The following is a 19,669-nucleotide window of genomic DNA, read 5'->3' on the forward strand; positions in this document are numbered from 1 at the left end:
GAAACAATATGCAAGACAAGAAAAAGAAAAAGACAGCTAGCCCGTGTACTTCACGTTGAACTCCTCGTCGCTGACAATCGTCGTCTCGGTAATCACCCTATCCCCCTGCTTCAGCTCGATAATCGACGCGTCTTTGACCCCATACGTCTTAACCCCAGCCTTCGCCTGCGTCTCTGTGAACGTGACGGTCCCGAAATCAACCAGGTTCACCAGCTCCCCACCAGATTGAAAGTCCTCAAAGATCCACTCCGCGTTTTCACCAGCCAGCACGGCCTTTTCCGTCGGTGCTATGAGGATCTCCGTTGCCGTTTCACCGGTCGATAGATTTTCGATTTGCACATAACCCCAACTAGACGAGTACGCCTCAACGATGAGGTTCACGACATCACCCGCCTTGAACTTCAGTTTGAAATCGTACGCATAGTCCGGATACCACTCATACCACGCATCATAGCGCACATTCCCATCTGCCTCGACGTAAAAGTCCACGCCCGTCTGCAGGATCGCCTCACCGTAGGTATCACCGTCGATTCCGACCCACGCGGAACCAGCTGTCACGCTACCCTCTTTGACCTCGCCGGCGGCTTTTGGTTTCGGGACTGTGAAGGTGCCTGAGACGTAATTCCAGGAGCCTTCTGGGAGTGGTTGTTCGTAGACAGCGCCGGCCCAGTTGTTGCTGTATTGGATGTTCGTTAATTCTCTTTGGTCGGCGTCGGTGGCCGCGATGCGTTGGTTCGGGTTTGATTGACGAGAGGACGCGCGGGCTTGCATGCGTTCTTTGAGGGTGCGTGGAGCGGCCAGGCTGCTGCTCACGAGGAGCGCGGTGGTAACGAAGGTGCTCAGGAATTTCATGGTGGCGGTGGTTGTTGGCAAGATGTCGTTGTCGAGGATAACGGGGGTTGACGAAGGTTGCTGGAGAGGTAATATCGTGAAGTCCGATGGCTGATCAAAACAATGTGAAGGTCGACATGTACTTTATAACTTTTGTTGTTTTGGCGTCCCAAAAAGGAAATATCCAAGCCCTGTTCGTCTTCGTACCGCATACCAGGAAAAGCGCCCTTTTTGACGACTACGCGTGTACTCCTGTCCACGAGATCGGTAAGATCACATTCCTGGGCTCAAAACAGTCACGGATTAAACTCAAGCTTAGGAAGCAAACCGCAATGAGGAATGGCGCGAGAACATCTTTCACGGTGTTTATACGCATTTGTGAGCAAAGCCCTTGGCAAAATTTTCTTCTCATTTGCGCGTGCTTTGCCAGCATATGACTGGTATGTGTGTCAGGACAAGCGAAGAAGTTGCGTGCATTCCAACAGACATTTTTCACTCTCGGTTCTGTTTATCACGCAGTTTGTTATATGAGAACGAAGATGGTCGATTCCATAGTGTATCAGAGTGTATTGTATGCGTCTGACCGTCGTTTGCAGCCGCATGCGCGTGGGCTTGCATGGCTCATTGCAGGCCAAGCTTTATGCAGTAGATTCCTCACGTCGCATATACGGCTGCATTCGTATATTCTTCAGTGCTGTGAGTAAATTCCATGATAGGGTGCCGCGTGACTGTTCTTCGCTTCGGTCACGATTTGCACAAGTCGATATCTGATCACGAAAAGGACGCAATAGAATAATTACACGATATTTCTCCACTTCCCGCTTCAGTTGTGGGAAACCGAACCCGTCCGTTCAAGTAGGCATCGAACTCTGCTCCCTTGGAACTCCTTGCGGCAGTTCCTGATCGGCAGAGAGGATAATGGCGGACAGGAAGGAATAGCAGAGAAATGCAATAGATAACCAGACCGAGAAGAAAACTGTACTCTGTTCCGTATACGCCACTCCGTATGTCGCGCTCACATCGGCAACCCCGGCATCTCCCTCAACGTCCAATACCTCCTCATATTCTGCGCTCCCAATGTCTGCACCTCCTCATCAAGATGCCTCCAAAGCACATCCCCAAACCCATCCATCAAACTCTTCACCTCCGCCCTATCAAGCTCCGCATCCCCCACCCGACAATCTTCCAAATACCTCTCCAACTCCGCAAGGCCGGCATGGATCTTCTTATGCTGTTGCAGGAGGTCCAGTTCTTTGCGGAACTCGGGCATTTTCTTCGCGAGGACGGGGAAGATGTGCTGTTCTTCGATGGAGTGGTGGAAGTCGAGTTGGGAGCAGAAGGCGAGGCCGGTGAGGATGAGTTGGCGGGGGTGTCTTTGTTTGCCGGTGGGGGCGCAGGCGTTTTGGAGGTCGTTCCAGACGAGACGGAAATGGTTGTGCTGGGTCTTGTTATTTGCATGTTCGGGACTTGTGGGCTTGTAGGGTAGAGGGTACGTACGAACTGGTCCATTTGTACGGACAGGCGGTTGTAAACTTGGAAGTCTTTCATTGACAGTGGAGGGAGTGATTCGCCCTCTTCTGTGCCATTGCCAGCTGCTGTGGCCTCGTTTCTTTTCTTTCCCATGATATCAGCAGGTAAGTGAGTAGCAGCTGAGCTCGATGCGAAACGCGCTGGCGTCGAGGCAAATCCACGAAATGCCGGAATAGCACGTTGTAGTCCTCGCATGAAATAACGCAGTAGAGTTTTCACTAGGCTATTGTCAGGAGATTCTAGTGTCAGGAGATTCTAGTGGATGTCGCACTTCGAGAGAAAGAAGAAGACAAAAACCTGGGGTCAAGGATATCGGCAAATGAAAAGCCGCCGGTTTCCACACGCCTCCGGGGTTGATTCGTCGTTACGATAACTGAACAGTAGAGTACGATACAGTAGAGTACGATACAGTAGAGTACGATGTAGTGTTAAAAATCATGAGATTGCTACAGACTAGCTAATACTAGCTAATACGAAATGTTCCAGGTCCTCAATGGACGTGTGCCATTTCAGCATCCGAAAACACTGCAAAGACACAAATCTAGTACGTCGCTGGTCAGAGTAAACTCCGCTCAATATCAGCACTTCTTCGGCACAACCACAGTCATTGTCAGGCTGGGTTGCAATTTGACATCCGTGCTAGGTGGTCTAAAGGCAAAAACTTCCGTACGAGTCAGCGGATACCCCACGAGAATGGGTGGAAAGGAAAGAATCGTTATTAGAAAGTATATCGCTGCAGAAATGGCGTGAGTATAATAAACACAGGCGTATAGAGACATAAGCCATCTGCGAGCAAGGGGTAACCGAAGATGTACTAGCAATTAAGACAGTAAAGGGTCGTAATTCCGTAAGAAGGGTGCAAGAGCGAGTCTATAACTCTTGATGAGTTTGTTGGGCCCCGCGAAGGTTCTGGGGGGGGCGGAAGTTGCCCTTCCTCAACTCCTGCCAAGCGAGATCGAAGCGTGCGCCCATGTACCAGGCAAATCCAGTCTGGGAACAGTTAGCCGCATGTTGGTGATAATGGAGGCGTTCAAACTTACCATAGTCAGCGCAACGATCAACACAACGACACACATCAGGCCCATGATGAAGTAGACATCCTGGCGCGCTTCAGCATCTTCCTTGGCCTTTTGTGCCTCCTCCTCAGTCACTGTATTAGTCAAACGACGCTGAGCTTCCTCAGCGGACTGGCTTGGGAAGATGGTTTCGGCGAATTTCTCAATCTATATTCGACGTTAGCGCTGAAGACGTGACCCAGGATCTTTCGAAACTTACCCGTCCACAAACAAGACTGATCTTGAGGAAATTGGGGTCCTTGGGAGAGTTCTTCTTGTGAATCCGACGAGCGTACCGGCGGAACACTTGGTAGACCAGACGCAGGTTCTGAGTCGACTCCATCATCAGCTGGCAAGCATCACCCTTGGTGATCTTGATGTTGCGCTGGAAGATTGCCGGGTTGCGGAAGCACAGTTCGAGGGTAGCAATGGCCATGGACTGAGGGATCGCACAGAAGTTGAACACGCTCTGCTCACGCAGACCAGCGAGGTAGAAAAGACAGTCCTCGACGTGTTCCAGGGCGTTCAAGACCATCTCGGAGCTGCAGTTCAGGGCGATACCGAGATTCTCCGGCTTGAACAGGTCGTCAAAGTCGTCGACGTGCTTGGACCAAATCTCTTTGGGCCAAAAGCGGCGGCCGTCATCGTTGTCTTCCCGGATATCACGGATGATATTCGTCTTCTGCAGGAAGAGTCCCATAGACTTGTGAAGACGTTCGCGCTTCAACAACGCCGGGTTGCCGAACTTGGCCTCGATGAACAGACGGGTCAGACCTTCACCGACCAAACCGGCCACGTAGTAACAATATAAGTCGTACTGCTCAATGGTGACAACGCTCGCATCGTCCGATTCGGCCTTGCGGGCATAGTCGGCCATACCGTTGCCCATCTTGTCGGTGATATCCCTGATGATTTCCTTGTAGGCGGGCTTCAAGTTCTTGAACTCGGTGATTATGTTGTGAAACTGAACCAGCAGTTCACGGTCCTTCTCCTCCGGCCGGTTGCCATTGAAGGTCCAGCCATCCTGTTCGAGGAAGTCCTTGAAATCGCGCAGCAAAGGTTCCTTGGTCGCAAGGGGAATCGAGGTGTCATCCTCGACGGTATCCAAGCCACGCAAGATCAGGTAGAACAGACAGACGGGGAGCAGCAACTCGGGATGGAGTTCCTTGATAACCGCGCTAAAACTCCGGCTGGTTTTGTCGAGAAACTTGAAGCAGGTCTTTTGTGTTTCGGTTTCGTCCGTCTCTTTGCGTTCATGGACGGGGATGTGCCAGACTTTCCTATCATAAAAAGATAGTGGTCGCGCGTCAGCATTGATACTTCTATCGGAACTCAGGAGCGCTCGAAGAAGACAGGGCAGACCAACCATTGCATGATGGCCCTCAATTCCGAGGGGTGAAAAGAGTAGTAGAGAACATTTCCGATGAGGCCCATAGTGAACGGCCGGGGATTGAGTCGTGGGAAGAGAAAGAGGTACAACGGACAAGAGACCAATGGAGATTATTGGACTCGAGGACGGGAAGATCTCGTGGAATGCGGGAGGAATTAAGCCAATAAGCAAAAGGACAAGTATGGCATTTGTACAATGGTCGAGTGTAGTGTACAACGCGCGGTGTAACAGAAGCACGCAAATACACAAGATAAGATAGGATCAAGAAGATAGAAAAAAGGGAGAAATGAGGTATTACAGAGGATAAGGACAACACAGAGAAAAAGAGGATAGAATTGAGAAGAGGAAGAGGAAGAGGGAAGACAGCGAGAGAAAAGGGAAAGGAGGAAAACTCGGGAGGTTTTATTGGCGTGGCTAGTGTGGGTTGTAGTGGCTTGGCCGGTCATTGTGCGGTGACCGGTAATTACCCAAACACGGTCTCTGATTGGAGATACATGGCTGTGGCGCAACACGGCGATACGGTACAGCACCGCCTGGCAAAAAGAGCCCCCCCACCATGACGAAAGGAAGAAAGTGTCTGTCAGGCAGAGAAGAAAAAATTATTAGTTGATTATCGTCTTCTCGACAGCCTACAGAAGACTTGTTGAGTATTGCTTTTATTGTCGAATATCTCAAATCGGGGTGTGCAGCCCCCCCATCTACCATTCTCGTTCTTTCTGTTGGCTTCGTTACTTCCCAAAATGGTTGCCGATACCAGCTACTACGATGCCCTGGGGGTACCGCCCACAGCCACGCAAATCGAGATCAAGAAGGCTTATCGAAAGCTCGCTATCACGACGCATCCTGGTATGACACTGGGTTACCCTGCTGCTTGTTTGTGGACACCTATTGACCATATGGACAGATAAGAACCCCGGCGATGAGACCGCACATGCCCGATTCCAAGCCGTATGCGCCTTGCGAGATGTCGTTCGCGATAGTAACATGACTAACGATATCAACTAGATCGGTGAAGCGTATCAAGTTCTCAGCGATGACGACCTGCGAAAGCGATATGACAAGTTTGGCAAGGAAGATGCGGTTCCCGGTGGTGGTTTCGGTTAGTTCTTGCCCATTTCAATTCTGGACAACATGGGCTAACGTTATACACGCAAACAGAGGACCCGTCCGAGTTCTTCAGCATGATTTTCGGCGGTAGCGCCTTCGTTGACCTGATCGGAGAGATCTCCCTCATGAAGGACCTGACCACCACGATGGATATCACCATGCAGCAGATGGAGGAGGACGAACTCGCCGCATCCGCAGAAGAGAAACTCCATCTTCACGAAGAAGAAGCGAAGACTGGCGCCGCCCCTACCGAGGGTACCACTGCAGAGGGTGCAACCGCGCCAACCGCGGAGGGAACCACGGCCACGGCCACCGCCGCGGCACCGCAGGAACCGGAGAAGACTCCCCCTCGACGATACTTGGGTCAGCAGGCGATCATGGACAAGTCAGAGGAAGAGGCACGCATGGAGGCAGCTGGTCTATCTCCGGAAGAAAAGGAGCTTCGTAAAAAGGAGAAGAAGAAGGGTGGATTGACCAAGGAACAGCAGGACCGTCTGGCTGCATACGAACTCGAGCGGAAGAAGGCGCGTGAAGAGCGGGTCAACACTCTGGCAGCGAAGTTGGTAGACAAGATCAGCGTGTGGACGGAGACCGATAAGAGCCCGGACGTGACGCATGCATTTGAGGAGAAGATCCGCCTTGAGGTCGAGAACTTGAAGATGGAGTCGTTCGGTCTCGAGATTCTGCATGCTATCGGTGCGACGTATGTCCAGAAATCGACTTCCTTCCTCAAGTCTCAGAAGTTCCTGGGCATTTCCGGCTTCTTCTCTCGTCTGAAGGACAAGGGAACGTTGGCCAAGGAAACCTGGACCACCATCTCGACTGCGATCGATGCGCAGATGACCATGGAAGAGATGGCCAAGATGGAAGAGCGCGGTGGCGAGGAATGGACGGACGAGAAGAAGGCCGAGTATGAGAAGAAGGTCACCGGTAAGATCTTGGCCGCTGCATGGCGCGGAAGCAAGTTCGAGATCCAGAGCGTGCTGCGCGACGTGTGCGATCAAGTCCTGAGCGACAAGAGGATCAAGCTGGAGAAGCGTGTCGAGCGTGCGCATGCCTTGGTCCTTGCTGGTAACATCTATGCGAAGGTACGATCTTATGCAACTAGTGTTCTGGGACGGTTACTTACATTTTATAGGCCGAACGTGATCCTGAAGAGGAGGGTGATTACATGGCCTTCGAACAGCTCATGACCGAAGCCATGCAAAAGAAGGGCAAAGAAGAAAAGAAGAAGAATAAACACAAGTCGAAGCACGAGGATGAGGACGAACTCCATGCTGAATAGATGATACCTTGACGATTCTTTCCTCCAGCAGCTCTATCAATTATACGATCACGGTACTTTTGCGGTTCGTTCGTTGTCTGTCTTTTTTGTTATCATTTTTGGTTTTTAGTTTATATTCCCAACGGTGGACGGCTGGTTTTGAAATCGGTCCCCTCATGTCACTTATATAAAGTCTATGGCTGCATTCCATCGGTTATAGAAAAGGTCGAATTGTAATCGATATATATAACTATATATTGTCCGAGACACAAAGACACTACAGCATTGACCAGTGTTCCGTATCCGTATCTCCAACGCTCTTAGATTGTTCCTACTGAGCATATATATTGTTCTTCTGTTTCACCTGGACGTCTCTTTATGTTCCTCGTATTGACACTCCAGTCCGAGATGGTCTTCACATACGCGGGCGGAGCGAGTCCCTGTACGCAACCACAGAACAAGGGGACTAGATAAGAATAACAACGAAATCAGATATCCGTAAGAGCATAAGAATGTCTACACAACGTATGCACCCTGCTCATTAGCATAGGGCAATCCATCACATGACTATTTCTGCCTCAGGCTTCCGCGGGGCACAGATCTCGACTCGTTCGGCGGCACCTCCAACAACCAGCCAACCAGCTTGGATAGAAAATCGTCTCTTTCTTTCATTCTTTTTGAATATCCCCTTTGCTCACACTTGCCGCCAGGACAACCGTTCACTTTCTTTGTCCGGAAGTGGCATGCGCCAATTCTTGACCCGATCCTTCTTTCTTAAGTGACGACGTCCGCACTTGTTCCCCGCGAAGAACTTCTCAGTTCTCACCAGCCGTCGTGGTGTTGTGGTATACCCTGCGAGGCCTGAGTCGGGCAAGATCTCGTTTTACGTGAGTTATTCGATCATGATTGTCTACGTGTTTGTAAGAAGAGATTGTGTGGTGCTTCTTCCGTCGACGTCACTGCGGATCTGAAAGAGTCTTTGTCCCTTCTCTGTGGATGTGCATGGGAACGCAATTGCTTTGGCAGCATTCAGTTACGGTATATAACTGACAGAATTGATAGACCATCAGTCTTGCGACGAAAATTCCCTATCCCTTTTCCAAAAACGAACCTGCCGTTCCATCGTTCCATCGCCAACATGTCTCCTACGCAAAGCCACTTCAAACTCCTTCAAAAGTTCAAGCCGGATTACTCCCCCAGCGAGTTCGTCCAATATGAATCAGAAAGAACCGGTATGAGGGTGGTGGTCATCGACCAAAAAGGTCCCAAGGTGTCTGGATACTTTGTGCTTGCTACGGAGATTCTCGACGACTCCGGCGCACCCCATACATTGGAGCATCTGTGCTTCATGGGCTCGCGCAACTACAGATACAAGGGATTCCTGGATAAATTGGCCACCCGAGTGTACTCGAACACCAACGCCTGGACAGCCACCGATCACACAGCCTACACATTGGACACAGCCGGATGGGAGGGATTCGCGCGGATTTTGCCCGTGTATCTGGAGCATGTGATTGCCCCAACACTCACGGACGAGGGCTGCTACACCGAAGTGCACCATATCGATGCCACCGGCAACGACGCTGGTGTTGTGTACTCGGAGATGCAGGGTGTGCAGAACAATTCGGCTGAGTTGATGGATCTCAACGCGCGTCGGTTGATATATCCTTCAGACGTGGGATTCCGGTACGAGACTGGAGGAATGATGGAGCAGCTGCGTGTTCTTACGGCGGAGAGAATCAGGGAGTTCCATCGTGAGATGTACCAGCCGCGGAACTTGTGTCTAATCATCACGGGAGAGGTGGACCATGAGAACATGCTGGAGACGCTGGATAAGTTCGAAGACACGATCCTCGATGTTATCCCAAGCCCCGATTCGCCGTTCAAGCGTCCTTGGACAGACTCCAAGCAGGCGCCTGCGCTGGAGAAGTCGGTTACTAAGACGGTGGAATTCCCAGAAGAAGATGAGTCTTTTGGTGAGATTGAGATCAGATTCTTGGGACCGGACACCACCGATCCGATTCAAAGTAGGTATCCCGTCATCTTGTAAAGGACATTTGCTCACATTTCACAGGCGGCGCCCTTAATGTTTCACTCCTGTACCTCGCCGGATCGTCTGCCTCTATCCTGGAAAACGTCCTCGTCGAAAAAGAGCAGGTGGCCAGTGCTGTCTACTACTCGACAGAGGAACGCCCGAACATCGAAATCCAGTTCCAACTGACCAGTGTGGAAACAGACAAGCTCGAGCACGTCGAGCGGAGATTCTTCGAGGTTCTGAAGGATGCGATGGAAAAGCCAATCGACATGAAGTACCTGCAAGAGTGCATTGACCGGCAGCAGAAGATCTGGAAGTTCTCCACGGAAAGCTCTGCTTCTGCACTTGCGGAGTATGTCATTTCCGACTTCCTGTACGGCAAGCGCGACGGCTCGACATTACTGGACGTCGCAAGTATGCGGGAGTACGAGGAGTTGGAGAAATGGCCTGAGCACCAGTGGCGGGACTTTATCAAGAAATGGATCTCCGATGCTCCTCACATTACCGTTCTCGGTGTTCCTTCGATGAAGATGTCTGACACTCTCAAGAAGGAGGAAGAGGCTCGAGCTGCGGAGCAGAAGAAGCAACTTGGCGAGAAGGGCTTGAAGGAACTGGCCGACAAACTTGAAAAGGCCAAGGCGGAGAACGACAAGGAGATTCCGAAGGAGATGCTGGAGAAGTTTGAGATCCCTGGAGTCGAGTCGATCCACTTTGTCGAGACTACGACTGCGCGGTCTGGTTCTGCCCTGAAGGCCGGTTGTCCTGACCATAAGGTCCAGAAGGTCGTGGACGCCGATGGCTCGGATATGCCTCTGTTCATTCACTTCGAGCACATCCCCAGCAACTTTGTCCAGATGTCCCTCCTTATCTCAGCCCAGTCGGTGCCTGTTCAACTTCGTCCTCTCCTGTCCGTCTACACGGAAGCGTTCTTCAACATTCCGATCCAGCGCGACGGAAAGACGATCAACTTTGAGCAGGTCGTTGTCGAACTCGAGAGAGATACAGTTGGCTACAGCATGGAGGGCGCCAGGTCATTCGGCAACTCGGAAATGCTGCGCATCTCCTTCCAGGTTGAGATGGAGAAGTACAGCACAGCCATCGCCTGGCTGCAGGAGCTGTCGTGGAACACCATCTTCGATGTAGAAAGACTCCGCGCAATCACCAGTCGCCTGCTCGCCGACGTCCCCGATGCCAAACGCAGCGGCGACGACATGCTAGCAGCCGTGCATGTGATGGTTCACTACGCACCAGAATCTATCGTCCGCGCTCGCAGCACACTCGTCAAGGCCCGCTACCTCCGCCGCATCAAGAAGCAGCTCGCCGAGCAACCAGAGGCCGTTGTCGCACGCATGGAAGAAATCCGCAACGCCCTCTTCCAATCTTCCAACATCCGCGTCCTCGTCATCGCCGACCTCGAGAAACTCCCCAACCCAGTCTCCTCATGGAAACCCTTTGCCGAGCGCCTTGGCACTCCCGCTCCCCTCAAACCCATCACAGCCCGCCGTCCGCTGATGAGCGAGGTTGGCCAGAACCTTGGCGGCAAGTCGTACGTCGTGCCTATGCCAACAATCGACTCGTCCTTCGCCTACGCCAGCGCACGAGGCCTCGACTCCTACGATGACCCGCGCCTCCCGCCCCTCCTCGTCGCCATCGCCTACATGAACGCCGTCGAGGGACCGCTGTGGGTTGCCGTCCGCGGCAAGGGCCTTGCCTACGGCACCAACTTTGCCTACAACATCGACACGGGGTTCGTCAACTTTGACGTGTACCGCTCGCCAAACGCGCACAAGGCGTTCGAATCGAGCAAGCAGATCGTCGAGGACCATCTGTCCGGTGTCATGCCATTTGACCCGCTCATGCTCGAGGGTGCGATCAGCAGTATCGTGGTTAGCTTTGCGAACGAGCAGGCTACTATCGCGAATGCGGCGCAGGGCAGCTTTATCCGGCAGGTGATGCGGGAGCTGCCTAGCGACTATAAAGAGCGCGTGTTGAGACAGGTTCGGGCGACTAGCGTGGAGGATGTAAAGAAGGCGTTGAGAGGAATTATTTTGCCGTTGTTTGAGCCCAGCACGGCGAATATCGTCATTACTTGTGCTACTGTTATGGAGGAGGTATGTTACCCCCCCCCCCCCGGACTTTCCTTTTAACCCGTTTGAACATGATAACTAACGTGTCGTACAGAGCATCCAAAAGGGCATGCAAGCATCCGGCTTCACGCCTGAGGTGCGGCCGCTCAAGGACTTCGAGGACGATTACGGGTTGAAGCCTGAGGGTGAAGAGGAGGAGTCTGAGGACGATGAGGATTACGAGACGGGGTCTGAGGAGGGTAGCGAAGAGGAGAGTGAAGAGGAGTAATGTATGTCTATGGCCTATATAGATAGCGGTGGCTGGAAAATAGATGTACCGTGGTATACATCGAGAGAATAAAGTAATAAAACATAACATGACTAGAATGGTTATGATACATGAGACCTATCCCTGATTCCGCATAACGTATCGTCCACAATCACCATCAACACATTCCCCAGGAAGTGATTACCAACTCAACGCCTTCTTCCCCCTCTGCCTCCTCCGCATCAAAATCTTCCTCCCCCCACGCGTGCGCAGTCTCGCCAGGAACCCATGACGCCGCTTCTGTACCCTCCGCGAGGGGTTGAAGGTGATTCGCTTTCCAGCGAGTGAGGCACTTGCTGAGAATTGCCGGGACTGGAGTTGGCTCTGGATCGGGGATTGCAAGGTGGATGTAAGTGGTGATAGTAATGGCGAGAGTGTGGATGTGAGTGTGATGGTGGTGGTCGGGAGAGAGGGGCGGGAGGTTAGGAGGGAGGAGAAGGGGCGGTTGAGGGTGGTGAGACTGTGATTGTCAGTATACTATTCTTCAATTCAAGAGCAACGGTATGGAGGTGGGTGGACGTACGGAGTCTGGGCTCGCAGCGTCCTCAGCGCAGGGAGGGTTCTGCGGGAGAACATGGTGGCTATCTCAGGTATATCCCAACAGTCCTGGCTCTGTTGAAGGTATTGGAGGTAACTACTCTCCTCGGAATGGCAGAGAGAGAGCGGTGATAGTAGTGGTGGTGGTGGTGGTGGTGTAGTGAAGGCGGAGAGAAAATTGAAGCTCCGGCGCCGCAGACGCACGGACCCGCAGAATCTTTCGCGGCTTCACGATTTCTCTTGAGATTGTTCTTCACTACACCACTACTACTACTACTTATTTACCTCCCTTTTTGATATAGGGGTCTTGGGGATAATCGCATTGCGCTTGAGACCTCATTCCTCTTTTACATTTTCCGAATTGATCTGCGCATTGAGCAACAAACAACCTACACTACAACCACTGCTCTACATCCTCTACGACTACGACAACCACACGCAACCACACCACCGCCGCAATGTCAATCAACGGCCCCTCCCCCCCCCCCCCAACAACCCTAACAACAAACACCCCTATCCCCCAATCCACCGCCTCAACCTACCTCTCCGCCTACCTCGACCGCGCCTCCACAGACCCCGCGCTCCAACCCAACGCCAGCATCAGCGAGCACGGCCCCGTCAGCCGCACGACAGCGTCCGCGCCAAACCTCATCCTGCATAATCTCAAGCGCGTACAGGCGGGGCTTGCGGGGGAGGTGCTTGGGCGGGATTTGACGATGATTAGGATGGAGCCGGAACCTGAGAATGGGGAGGGGGTCTATGAGGCTGGGCAGGAGCAGGAGAGGGTTGTTGAGGAGGAGAAGGAGCAGGAGCCGGTGGATATGGAAATGATGGAGATGGATGGGGAGGGTGAGGGGGTTGATAAGGAGGAGAGGAAGAGGAAGAAGAAGGAGAGGAGGTTGGCGGAGAAGAAGGCTAAGGCTAGGGGTTGATTTGTTTACTTGAAAAGTTTCGCATTGCGGTTTCATTGGCATGGGTCTGCTTTATTGGCGCTCGGATAGAGGAGTTTGTATCATAAATCAAAAGTTCATTCTTTAGAGCTATTCAACTTCTGTATCCAACAGATCACAAAGAACTGCTTACAACTCCCGATCACCAGCCTTAACGGGCTCCTCACTATCCTCCGACTTGAGGTCCGTAACCTTTCCACCCGTCCAGCCAAGCGCCTGGAGACGCTCGGAGAGGATAGGGTGAGAGTAGTGGTAGCTAGCGTACATCCAGTCGGCATCCATGGTGCTCAGGTTCTGGATCTGCAGCTTGAGCAGGGACTTGGCGAGTTGCTCGGAGTAGCCGAGGTTTTGGGCGAATTCATCTACATATGTTAGTTGACTGCGAAATGACAAAGACACGAGAAGAGAACGTACCAGCTTGGAACTCAAATCTACGGCTGAGAATGTTCATCAACAGCTTGATCACCGCGTCCATCGGGGCCAGAGCATCCGAGAACAGGAGGAATCCGATCATGATGGGCTGTTCGTTGAAGAAACCGAAAGACTGGTACAGAGACTTGTTGTTGATGAAGACCGAGAACAGCGCGAAGATGTAGAACATGTGAGACTACATTATTAGCAATTGCCATATAGCATCGAGGGCCGAGACTCACCTGAGCAATACCAAACAGCTTAGTAGTGTGGCTCAAACTCCAGTGACCAAGTTCGTGACCCAAAACAGCAACGACCTCATCCGGCTCGCTCTTCTCAATCAACGTGTCGTAGATAACAATGTGCTTCTTCCAGGGCAGACCGAAAAAGTACGCGTTGCTGTGCGCACTCCGCTTGCTACCGTCGATAACATACAATTCCTGAAGCGGGAACTCCAACTTCCGAGCAAGGTTCTCAACACCCGTCTTCAGCTCACCAGGCTGCAAAGGCGACAGCTTGTTGAACAGCGGCAGGATAGCAATCGGATAGATCGTGATAGCGAAAACCTGAACGAACATACCAAACAGCCACAGGTAGTAGAAGAACGAGTCACCAGCGAACTGGATAATCTTGAGCATCCCACTGATAATAGGAGTACCCAAGACAACCCCGAGCATCTGACCCTTGAGCATATCCGTAACCCACAGCTTCAACGTCTGCTTATTGAACCCGAATTTCTCCTCGAGAACAAACGTGCTGTAATACGAGACCGGAAGCGACAAAACCGTACTGAGAATATTGAACCCGAAGAGAAACACCAGCGTCTGGCAGATTTCACCTTGGAACCGAGCAGGAAGATACCGAGCGAGCGCGACACCAGCGACGCCCCAGAGCTTGGGGAGCACGTCACCGTAGATAAACGCGAGATTCTGAACTTGACCGTAGAGACCAGCGACGAAACCGAACTTGGCTTTGGCGCGACCGTATGCCTGCCATTGTCAACCACCCCATCCTATGTTCCTATGTTCGTCGCGCCGTTGGTGACGTACCTGAGACTCATCGTAGACTTTTTGCGAAACTTCGTTTTCAAGAACCTTGGGCGGCTTTGTCCGCTGCAGGACCTTGTACTGCCGGAAGGACAGGAATCCCTCCAGCAGGTACTGACCCAGCGAGAACCCGACTAGTACGGTCTTCCATGGGAAGAGTGGGCGGTCCAAAAGACGCGCCAGTTGCTGCAGCAGAACATTCAGTTAGCCACGACTCAGAGAGTGCGATAATATCATAAAGAGCTCACCTCGAGTATCCACATGACGGACAACAGCAACGCGATTGTTGAAGACGCAGTGTTGAAGTTGGACGTGGAAAGGCGTTGTGTCCTCTTCGGGAAACGAGCTCTGGGTGACTAAGCAGTCAGCCTGACATGGTTACGAGATCAAATTACAGTAGTTAGATATGCTGAAATTGTCTAAATACTAAGATCTTACCAGGGGTACTGGAATGTCTATATGTACTTTTATGTTTTGCAAGTTTGGGTGAGAACAAAATTAAGCGATGGCTACGGCTACGGACGGAATATATAATCAAGACCGGACATCGAAGCATTATAAGACAACATAGAACAGCAAGAAATCTTTTCACATAGCAACTTCATAACACGCGTCAACAAGTAGATCCGCTACTTCACTATCCCTCATCGTCCAACCCGTCCAGTCCATGCTGCCAGGCATCCGGCTTCCCCTGGCCTGAAAGGCTTTGGAGGTATAAATCCTTCAACATGGAACGAACCAGAATGGACTCGCATTCTCTATACCGGGGTAATACCAAATGCTCGCGTCAACTCCTTCGTAACCGTGAAACTTTTCCCATCCTTTTCTTTTTTCGTAATAGTGCAGCAAGTTTAGCTCAAGATGGGCTCGAGGGTGTTACCACTAAAATAAGTTAGCGAATCGTTCACAGATCCTGATCAAGTGTACTTACGCAACAATGTTTGCCCATCCGATCAAACGCCAGTGCTTGTCAATTCTCCGACTGATGGCAATCTTCTCTCCAACCTCTGTGCATGCCGGGCTGGTCAAGCTGAGCTTGGCGGCATCGGCCTTGACACCAACAACCTTGGCACCGGTGGCCGTCGATCCAATGTTAACCATGAGAACTTCGTTCTTGGTCAGCTTGGCGACCTTGGCTTGCTTGCCGTCGGCGGTCTTGACACCCAGCAGACGACGCAGCAAGAAATAGTTGACTTCCAGTTCGGTGTAGATGGCGGGCAGACGGCCACGGTGACCCAGGACGAAACCAACGAGACGGTCCGCACGGCAGAGCGTGGGGTCGACACGAGTACCAACACCGATCAAACCACCAGGGACGGCGAACTTGAGGTCGTTGTGTTCGGCGAAGAGCGACACGACACGCGAGAAGATGGGACGGCACTGGATCTTGCCGTGCTCGTCCTTGGTGACCAGACCGGGACGGATCTCAATCTCGTCACCCAATTTGAGCACACCGGTCAAGATCGAACCACCAGCAACACCACCCTTGAGCTCGTCAATCTCCGCACCGGGCTTGTTAACATCGAACGACCGAATAACCATCATGTGAGGCGAAGCAGTGAAGTCACGGAGGGGAACGGGGATGTGCGAGACGAGGTGCTCGTTGACAGCGTCGATGTTGTACTTGAGCTGCGCGGAAATGGGGATAATGGGGGATCCGTCGGCAACAGTACCCCGAATGAACTTCAGGATGGACTGGTAGTGCTGCAAAGCTCCGTCTTCCCTCATCAAGTCAACCTTGTTCTGCAGAATAATGATATGGCTGAGCTTCATAATCTCAATAGCAGCCAAGTGCTCCGAGGTCTGGGGCTGGGGGCAGGTTTCGTTTCCGGCAATCAACAGAAGGGCAGCGTCCATGACGGCGGCACCTGACAACATGGTACTCATCAGAATATCGTGTCCAGGGCAGTCGACGAACCTAGATTGTCAGCAAGCATCCCGCATACACTGCGTAGAGGTAGACTTACGAAACATGTCTCAACAGCCTGTAGCGACCAGTGCACCCCTCTCTCTCACATGGCGGGTCGACCTCCTTCTCACTCTTGAAACTCTTGAAGCACGTCGGGCGAGGGCACTCGGGGCTGTCGCACTTGTAGATCTTGGCGTTGGCATAACCCAGCTTGATGGTGATATTGCGCTCCAACTCGTTCTTGAAACGGACGGTCTGCACCTCAGAGATGGCTTTGACGACGGTGGACTTTCCGTGAGCGACGTGACCGATGGTACCGATGTTGATGGTCGCCTGACGCGCGATAATCTCGGGGGTGAGGGGGTTGAGTGTGGACAGGTCGATGGAGTCTGGGTTCGGCTGCTCGGGCAGTTCTGGTCGCTGCGGCTGGGGAGTGGGCACGGCGCCCTTCTTCATGGCCGACTTGCTGGGCTTCTTCTCTTGGGGCTCGAGAGGCTCCTGCTCCTCAATCTCTTCCTGGCCATTGGCGTTGATCATGGGCGAGCCGGGCTGGGACTCCTCGTCGGAAAAATCGCCGTTGGTAGCCATATTTGCGGTGGTGTCGATGAAAAAATCTGCTGCGTGTGGCAGAAGGCTCTGACCGGTAGAGACAGAGAGAGACGACGACGGATTAAACGGAGCGGAGGTCAGTGATAGCCTCGTAGCGGTGGTGCGAGTAGTCAAAAGTGGCCGAGAATTTGAAAATGGAGGAAATTTGCTGTATTGGGAGCGGGAGGCGATACGATACGCTTTGTCGGCGGTGGTGGGGTTTGTGCAGTGGAGCGAGTAGCAGTAGTAGCAGTAGTAGTAGTAGTAGTAGTAGTAGTAGCAGCAGTATGTGAGTATTGTCGATGTTATTTTGGAGAGTGTTGAATGGTTTTTGGATATTTTTCAGGGAAATGTAACTTATATATTATTATGACTCTTCTTGTTGACTCTCTTTAATTTTGAAGATTTTTTTCTACATATTTTTGCCTAGCTACAACACCTGCTGTGGTGAGTCACGGGCCATCAGTACGACAACTGAGATACGAATAAGATAGTCGCTAGAGTTATAAATGGATAGACGCATAACTTTTACTCGAATTGATACAGTTCTATGAACAATAGGGTATATAGGACAGTAGATATCTACTCAGCATCACTCTCTTCATCCGATGACTCTTCGCTCTCTTCGTCTTCCTCATCTTCCTCGTCGAAGTCCTCCAGCGTTGACTGATCCTCAACAGGCAGCATCACAAACGCCTTCATACAGGTGATTCGATTGCCAGTCTCGTACGTGTTCAGAAGCTTGCCAACCTGGGGAGCAGTCGAAGCATTCTCCGAGTCATCTTGCTCTTTGAGCTCCTTGCCATCCACCAGCCAGACGCGGACAGCCCCGTCACTGTTTGCAGTCACCACAAGGAAGGCATCCTTCTTAACCGTTGGCTCATTCTTCAGACTGAAGACCTCAAAGTCCTTGATACGTCCAGGCAGACCATTTACCTTACCGCCAAGCTGAGCAATGGGTTCCGCAAAAGGGATAGACGAGTCAGGGTCGTTCTCAGGCTCCCGTAGCTTCTTTGTAGAGTAGAAGATGACTCGTCCATCTTCCGTGGAAACGGCAAGCAAGTCATTCGCATCCTCGGACGACGGATCAACGGTGACATACTTCATCTGGTGAAGCTTACTCCGCGGGTTGGGCACAACTCTGCATGTCGGGGTAGAGTCCTGTCACCAGTCAGCTGTGTCTTCCATTTCTTGTATGCCAAGGACAACTTACAATTCCAAAAACCACAGCACCCCACTCGAATGCGACGGCGAATCCTTCACCCTTCGAGTTCCATTCAATCTTCCGGCCTTCACCTGAGCTCCACTTGCCCTCCTTGACCGATTGGAGCATCTCCCTGGTAAAGTTCAACACACCGGCCTTCCTTCCCGTCACCAAGTTCCACAGTCTCATGCACTTTTCTCCCTTTCCAACACTGAGCATTAATTTCATACTCGGGTGCACTGCGAAGTCATTCACACCAGAGGGAGATCCTCCCTCTGGTGCAGTATCACCGCTGGGCCTTCCTTGGACCTTGGGACGAGGAGCCTTGATGGTCGACACGACGGTCCAATCGCGAGTCTTCGAAACGGAGATGGTGTTGTCATCGGCACAGGTCAAGAGCTTTGAGCGCGACGGGAAGCTCAGCCCAGAGATGCTGGCGGAATGGTGTAGGAGGGAGCCCAGTTCGCGATTCTTCGGGTTCTCGAGAACCTTGCTTCCTGCCAGAGTCGGAACGGACGGATACTGATCATTCACGGCTGGAGGCGCAGCAGAGACGGAGTACAGATTGATACGTTCATCGGTACTACCACTGGCGAGTATAACACGAGGAGGCTCTGTCGAATCCGGTTTGGGTGTGGGAGACAAGGCGAGACACCGAATGGCCGAAGAATGCGCCTCGAACAGGAACGTATCGGCGAATTGCACCTGCGAAGGGCCGACAGCAGACTCCTTGGTGTCTTTCGAAGCCAAAGCAGCTGCAGACACCCCTGCAGTAAACCCATGCAGCACTCTCTCGTAGGAGCCGGTCACGATTTGCACATTGATGACCGGGTCGAACGAGGATTCCTGGTTTGTCGCGGGTTTAGAGGCCTTGGACGATTTGTCGGAGGACTGGACGTCCTTGACGGTTTCCTCTCTCTTGCGTTTAGCCATAACGATAAAAAATGAACGATATTTCTCTTTTTTGGTAGAGTTGTTCTGGAATGCTCTGCAGCTGCAACTTTTTTTTCTGCCATGCGATAGCCAGGCGGTGATACTTATAGCCTTGTTGCCTGATCCGAATGCGGTGTGACTGCCTTAGGCCGTAACTAGTGGTATAAATGTAGTCATCATCGAGTCATAAAGTTACATAACTCCCTGAGGCAAGAAATATTGACACCTCAGGTATCAAGATTCCAGTCGCAAAAGGGTTCAATACGTAACGATACCACCATTCCTTTGCACGAAACTAGCCATCCCCCCTATCAAATACCATACCATACAACAATACGAATACACTCACACCTCCCTCTGCCGTTGACCAAGTCCCCCAACGACTGCCCCCGACGAAAGAAAAAAAAAAAGAGGAAAAAAAAACCCTTCAAGGCGAGCACTTCGTGTCTGGATTTCAGCATCGCATAACACCACCAAATCACCCT

At 51.9% G+C, this 19,669-nt stretch overlaps 10 protein-coding genes across 10 annotated transcripts; 3 read left to right on the forward strand and 7 right to left on the reverse strand.

Annotated features, from left to right (window-relative positions):
• Positions 1 to 36: 36 nt before the first annotated feature.
• On the reverse strand, positions 37 to 852 carry ASPGLDRAFT_127389 (A4/G1 family peptidase; the record flags this gene model as incomplete). The annotated part of the gene is made up of 1 exon (XM_022540718.1): positions 37 to 852. One exon carries the CDS (start codon positions 850 to 852, stop codon positions 37 to 39), a length of 816 nt encoding a protein of 271 aa, XP_022400446.1.
• Positions 853 to 1,846: 994 nt separating this feature from the next.
• ASPGLDRAFT_25955 (hemerythrin domain-containing protein) lies at positions 1,847 to 2,454 on the reverse strand (the record flags this gene model as incomplete). The annotated part of the gene is made up of 2 exons (XM_022543522.1): positions 1,847 to 2,269; positions 2,329 to 2,454. 2 exons carry the CDS (start codon positions 2,452 to 2,454, stop codon positions 1,847 to 1,849), a joined length of 549 nt encoding a protein of 182 aa, XP_022400447.1.
• Positions 2,455 to 2,783: 329 nt separating this feature from the next.
• erg9 (bifunctional farnesyl-diphosphate farnesyltransferase/squalene synthase) lies at positions 2,784 to 5,171 on the reverse strand. The gene is made up of 4 exons (XM_022546675.1): positions 4,783 to 5,171; positions 3,637 to 4,696; positions 3,402 to 3,584; positions 2,784 to 3,351 (listed from the first exon to the last, which is right to left on the reverse strand). The coding sequence occupies exons 1-4, from the start codon at positions 4,848 to 4,850 to the stop codon at positions 3,232 to 3,234; spliced, it is 1,431 nt and encodes a 476-aa protein (XP_022400448.1). The 5' UTR covers positions 4,851 to 5,171; the 3' UTR covers positions 2,784 to 3,231.
• Positions 5,172 to 5,387: 216 nt separating this feature from the next.
• ASPGLDRAFT_47424 (DnaJ domain protein) lies at positions 5,388 to 7,472 on the forward strand. The gene is made up of 5 exons (XM_022546676.1): positions 5,388 to 5,652; positions 5,711 to 5,754; positions 5,812 to 5,905; positions 5,965 to 7,001; positions 7,052 to 7,472. The coding sequence occupies exons 1-5, from the start codon at positions 5,547 to 5,549 to the stop codon at positions 7,196 to 7,198; spliced, it is 1,428 nt and encodes a 475-aa protein (XP_022400449.1). The 5' UTR covers positions 5,388 to 5,546; the 3' UTR covers positions 7,199 to 7,472.
• An 843-nt stretch (positions 7,473 to 8,315) lies between these two features.
• Positions 8,316 to 11,567, forward strand: ASPGLDRAFT_66728 (putative zinc metalloprotease; the record flags this gene model as incomplete). Its single annotated transcript, XM_022549054.1, has 3 exons — positions 8,316 to 9,204; positions 9,252 to 11,323; positions 11,394 to 11,567. 3 exons carry the CDS (start codon positions 8,316 to 8,318, stop codon positions 11,565 to 11,567), a joined length of 3,135 nt encoding a protein of 1,044 aa, XP_022400450.1.
• Positions 11,554 to 12,304, reverse strand: ASPGLDRAFT_339587 (mitochondrial 54S ribosomal protein bL34m). The gene is made up of 2 exons (XM_022544379.1): positions 12,130 to 12,304; positions 11,554 to 12,066 (listed from the first exon to the last, which is right to left on the reverse strand). Exons 1-2 carry the CDS (start codon positions 12,180 to 12,182, stop codon positions 11,748 to 11,750), a joined length of 372 nt encoding a protein of 123 aa, XP_022400451.1. The 5' UTR covers positions 12,183 to 12,304; the 3' UTR covers positions 11,554 to 11,747.
• A 145-nt stretch (positions 12,305 to 12,449) lies between these two features.
• ASPGLDRAFT_82465 (uncharacterized protein) lies at positions 12,450 to 13,075 on the forward strand (the record flags this gene model as incomplete). The annotated part of the gene is made up of 1 exon (XM_022550166.1): positions 12,450 to 13,075. The coding sequence occupies exon 1, from the start codon at positions 12,602 to 12,604 to the stop codon at positions 13,073 to 13,075; it is 474 nt and encodes a 157-aa protein (XP_022400452.1). The 5' UTR covers positions 12,450 to 12,601.
• Positions 13,076 to 13,222: 147 nt separating this feature from the next.
• Positions 13,223 to 14,813, reverse strand: ASPGLDRAFT_66730 (zinc metalloprotease; the record flags this gene model as incomplete). Its single annotated transcript, XM_022549055.1, has 5 exons — positions 13,223 to 13,455; positions 13,508 to 13,700; positions 13,747 to 14,493; positions 14,554 to 14,736; positions 14,799 to 14,813. The coding sequence occupies 5 exons, from the start codon at positions 14,811 to 14,813 to the stop codon at positions 13,223 to 13,225; spliced, it is 1,371 nt and encodes a 456-aa protein (XP_022400453.1).
• A 588-nt stretch (positions 14,814 to 15,401) lies between these two features.
• Positions 15,402 to 17,047, reverse strand: ASPGLDRAFT_35780 (translation initiation factor eIF2 subunit gamma; the record flags this gene model as incomplete). Its single annotated transcript, XM_022544605.1, has 3 exons — positions 15,402 to 15,432; positions 15,482 to 16,468; positions 16,518 to 17,047. 3 exons carry the CDS (start codon positions 17,045 to 17,047, stop codon positions 15,402 to 15,404), a joined length of 1,548 nt encoding a protein of 515 aa, XP_022400454.1.
• Positions 17,048 to 17,560: 513 nt separating this feature from the next.
• On the reverse strand, positions 17,561 to 19,231 carry ASPGLDRAFT_171935 (putative 60S ribosome biogenesis protein Mak11). The gene is made up of 2 exons (XM_022542754.1): positions 18,261 to 19,231; positions 17,561 to 18,208 (listed from the first exon to the last, which is right to left on the reverse strand). The coding sequence occupies exons 1-2, from the start codon at positions 19,182 to 19,184 to the stop codon at positions 17,630 to 17,632; spliced, it is 1,503 nt and encodes a 500-aa protein (XP_022400455.1). The 5' UTR covers positions 19,185 to 19,231; the 3' UTR covers positions 17,561 to 17,629.
• Positions 19,232 to 19,669: the final 438 nt, after the last annotated feature.

This window comes from Aspergillus glaucus (genome assembly GCF_001890805.1).
Source record: "Aspergillus glaucus CBS 516.65 unplaced genomic scaffold ASPGLscaffold_11, whole genome shotgun sequence".
Lineage (NCBI taxonomy): Eukaryota > Fungi > Ascomycota > Eurotiomycetes > Eurotiales > Aspergillaceae > Aspergillus > Aspergillus glaucus.

Coding starts and splice junctions, on each gene's coding strand:
- erg9 (XM_022546675.1), bottom strand. CDS start 4,850: ATGGGCCTCATCGGAAATGTTCTCTACTACTCTTTTCACCCCTCGGAA. Junction 3,585..3,636: donor TCAGTCTTGTTTGTGGACGG/GTAAGTTTCGAA, acceptor CGTCGAATATAG/ATTGAGAAATTCGCCGAAAC. Junction 3,352..3,401: donor TGATCGTTGCGCTGACTATG/GTAAGTTTGAAC, acceptor AACTGTTCCCAG/ACTGGATTTGCCTGGTACAT.
- ASPGLDRAFT_171935 (XM_022542754.1), bottom strand. CDS start 19,184: ATGGCTAAACGCAAGAGAGAGGAAACCGTCAAGGACGTCCAGTCCTCC. Junction 18,209..18,260: donor GTGCTGTGGTTTTTGGAATT/GTAAGTTGTCCT, acceptor GACTGGTGACAG/GACTCTACCCCGACATGCAG.
- ASPGLDRAFT_339587 (XM_022544379.1), bottom strand. CDS start 12,182: ATGTTCTCCCGCAGAACCCTCCCTGCGCTGAGGACGCTGCGAGCCCAG. Junction 12,067..12,129: donor ACGCTGCGAGCCCAGACTCC/GTACGTCCACCC, acceptor TGACAATCACAG/TCTCACCACCCTCAACCGCC.
- ASPGLDRAFT_47424 (XM_022546676.1), top strand. CDS start 5,547: ATGGTTGCCGATACCAGCTACTACGATGCCCTGGGGGTACCGCCCACA. Junction 5,653..5,710: donor CGCTATCACGACGCATCCTG/GTATGACACTGG, acceptor CCATATGGACAG/ATAAGAACCCCGGCGATGAG. Junction 7,002..7,051: donor CTGGTAACATCTATGCGAAG/GTACGATCTTAT, acceptor TACATTTTATAG/GCCGAACGTGATCCTGAAGA.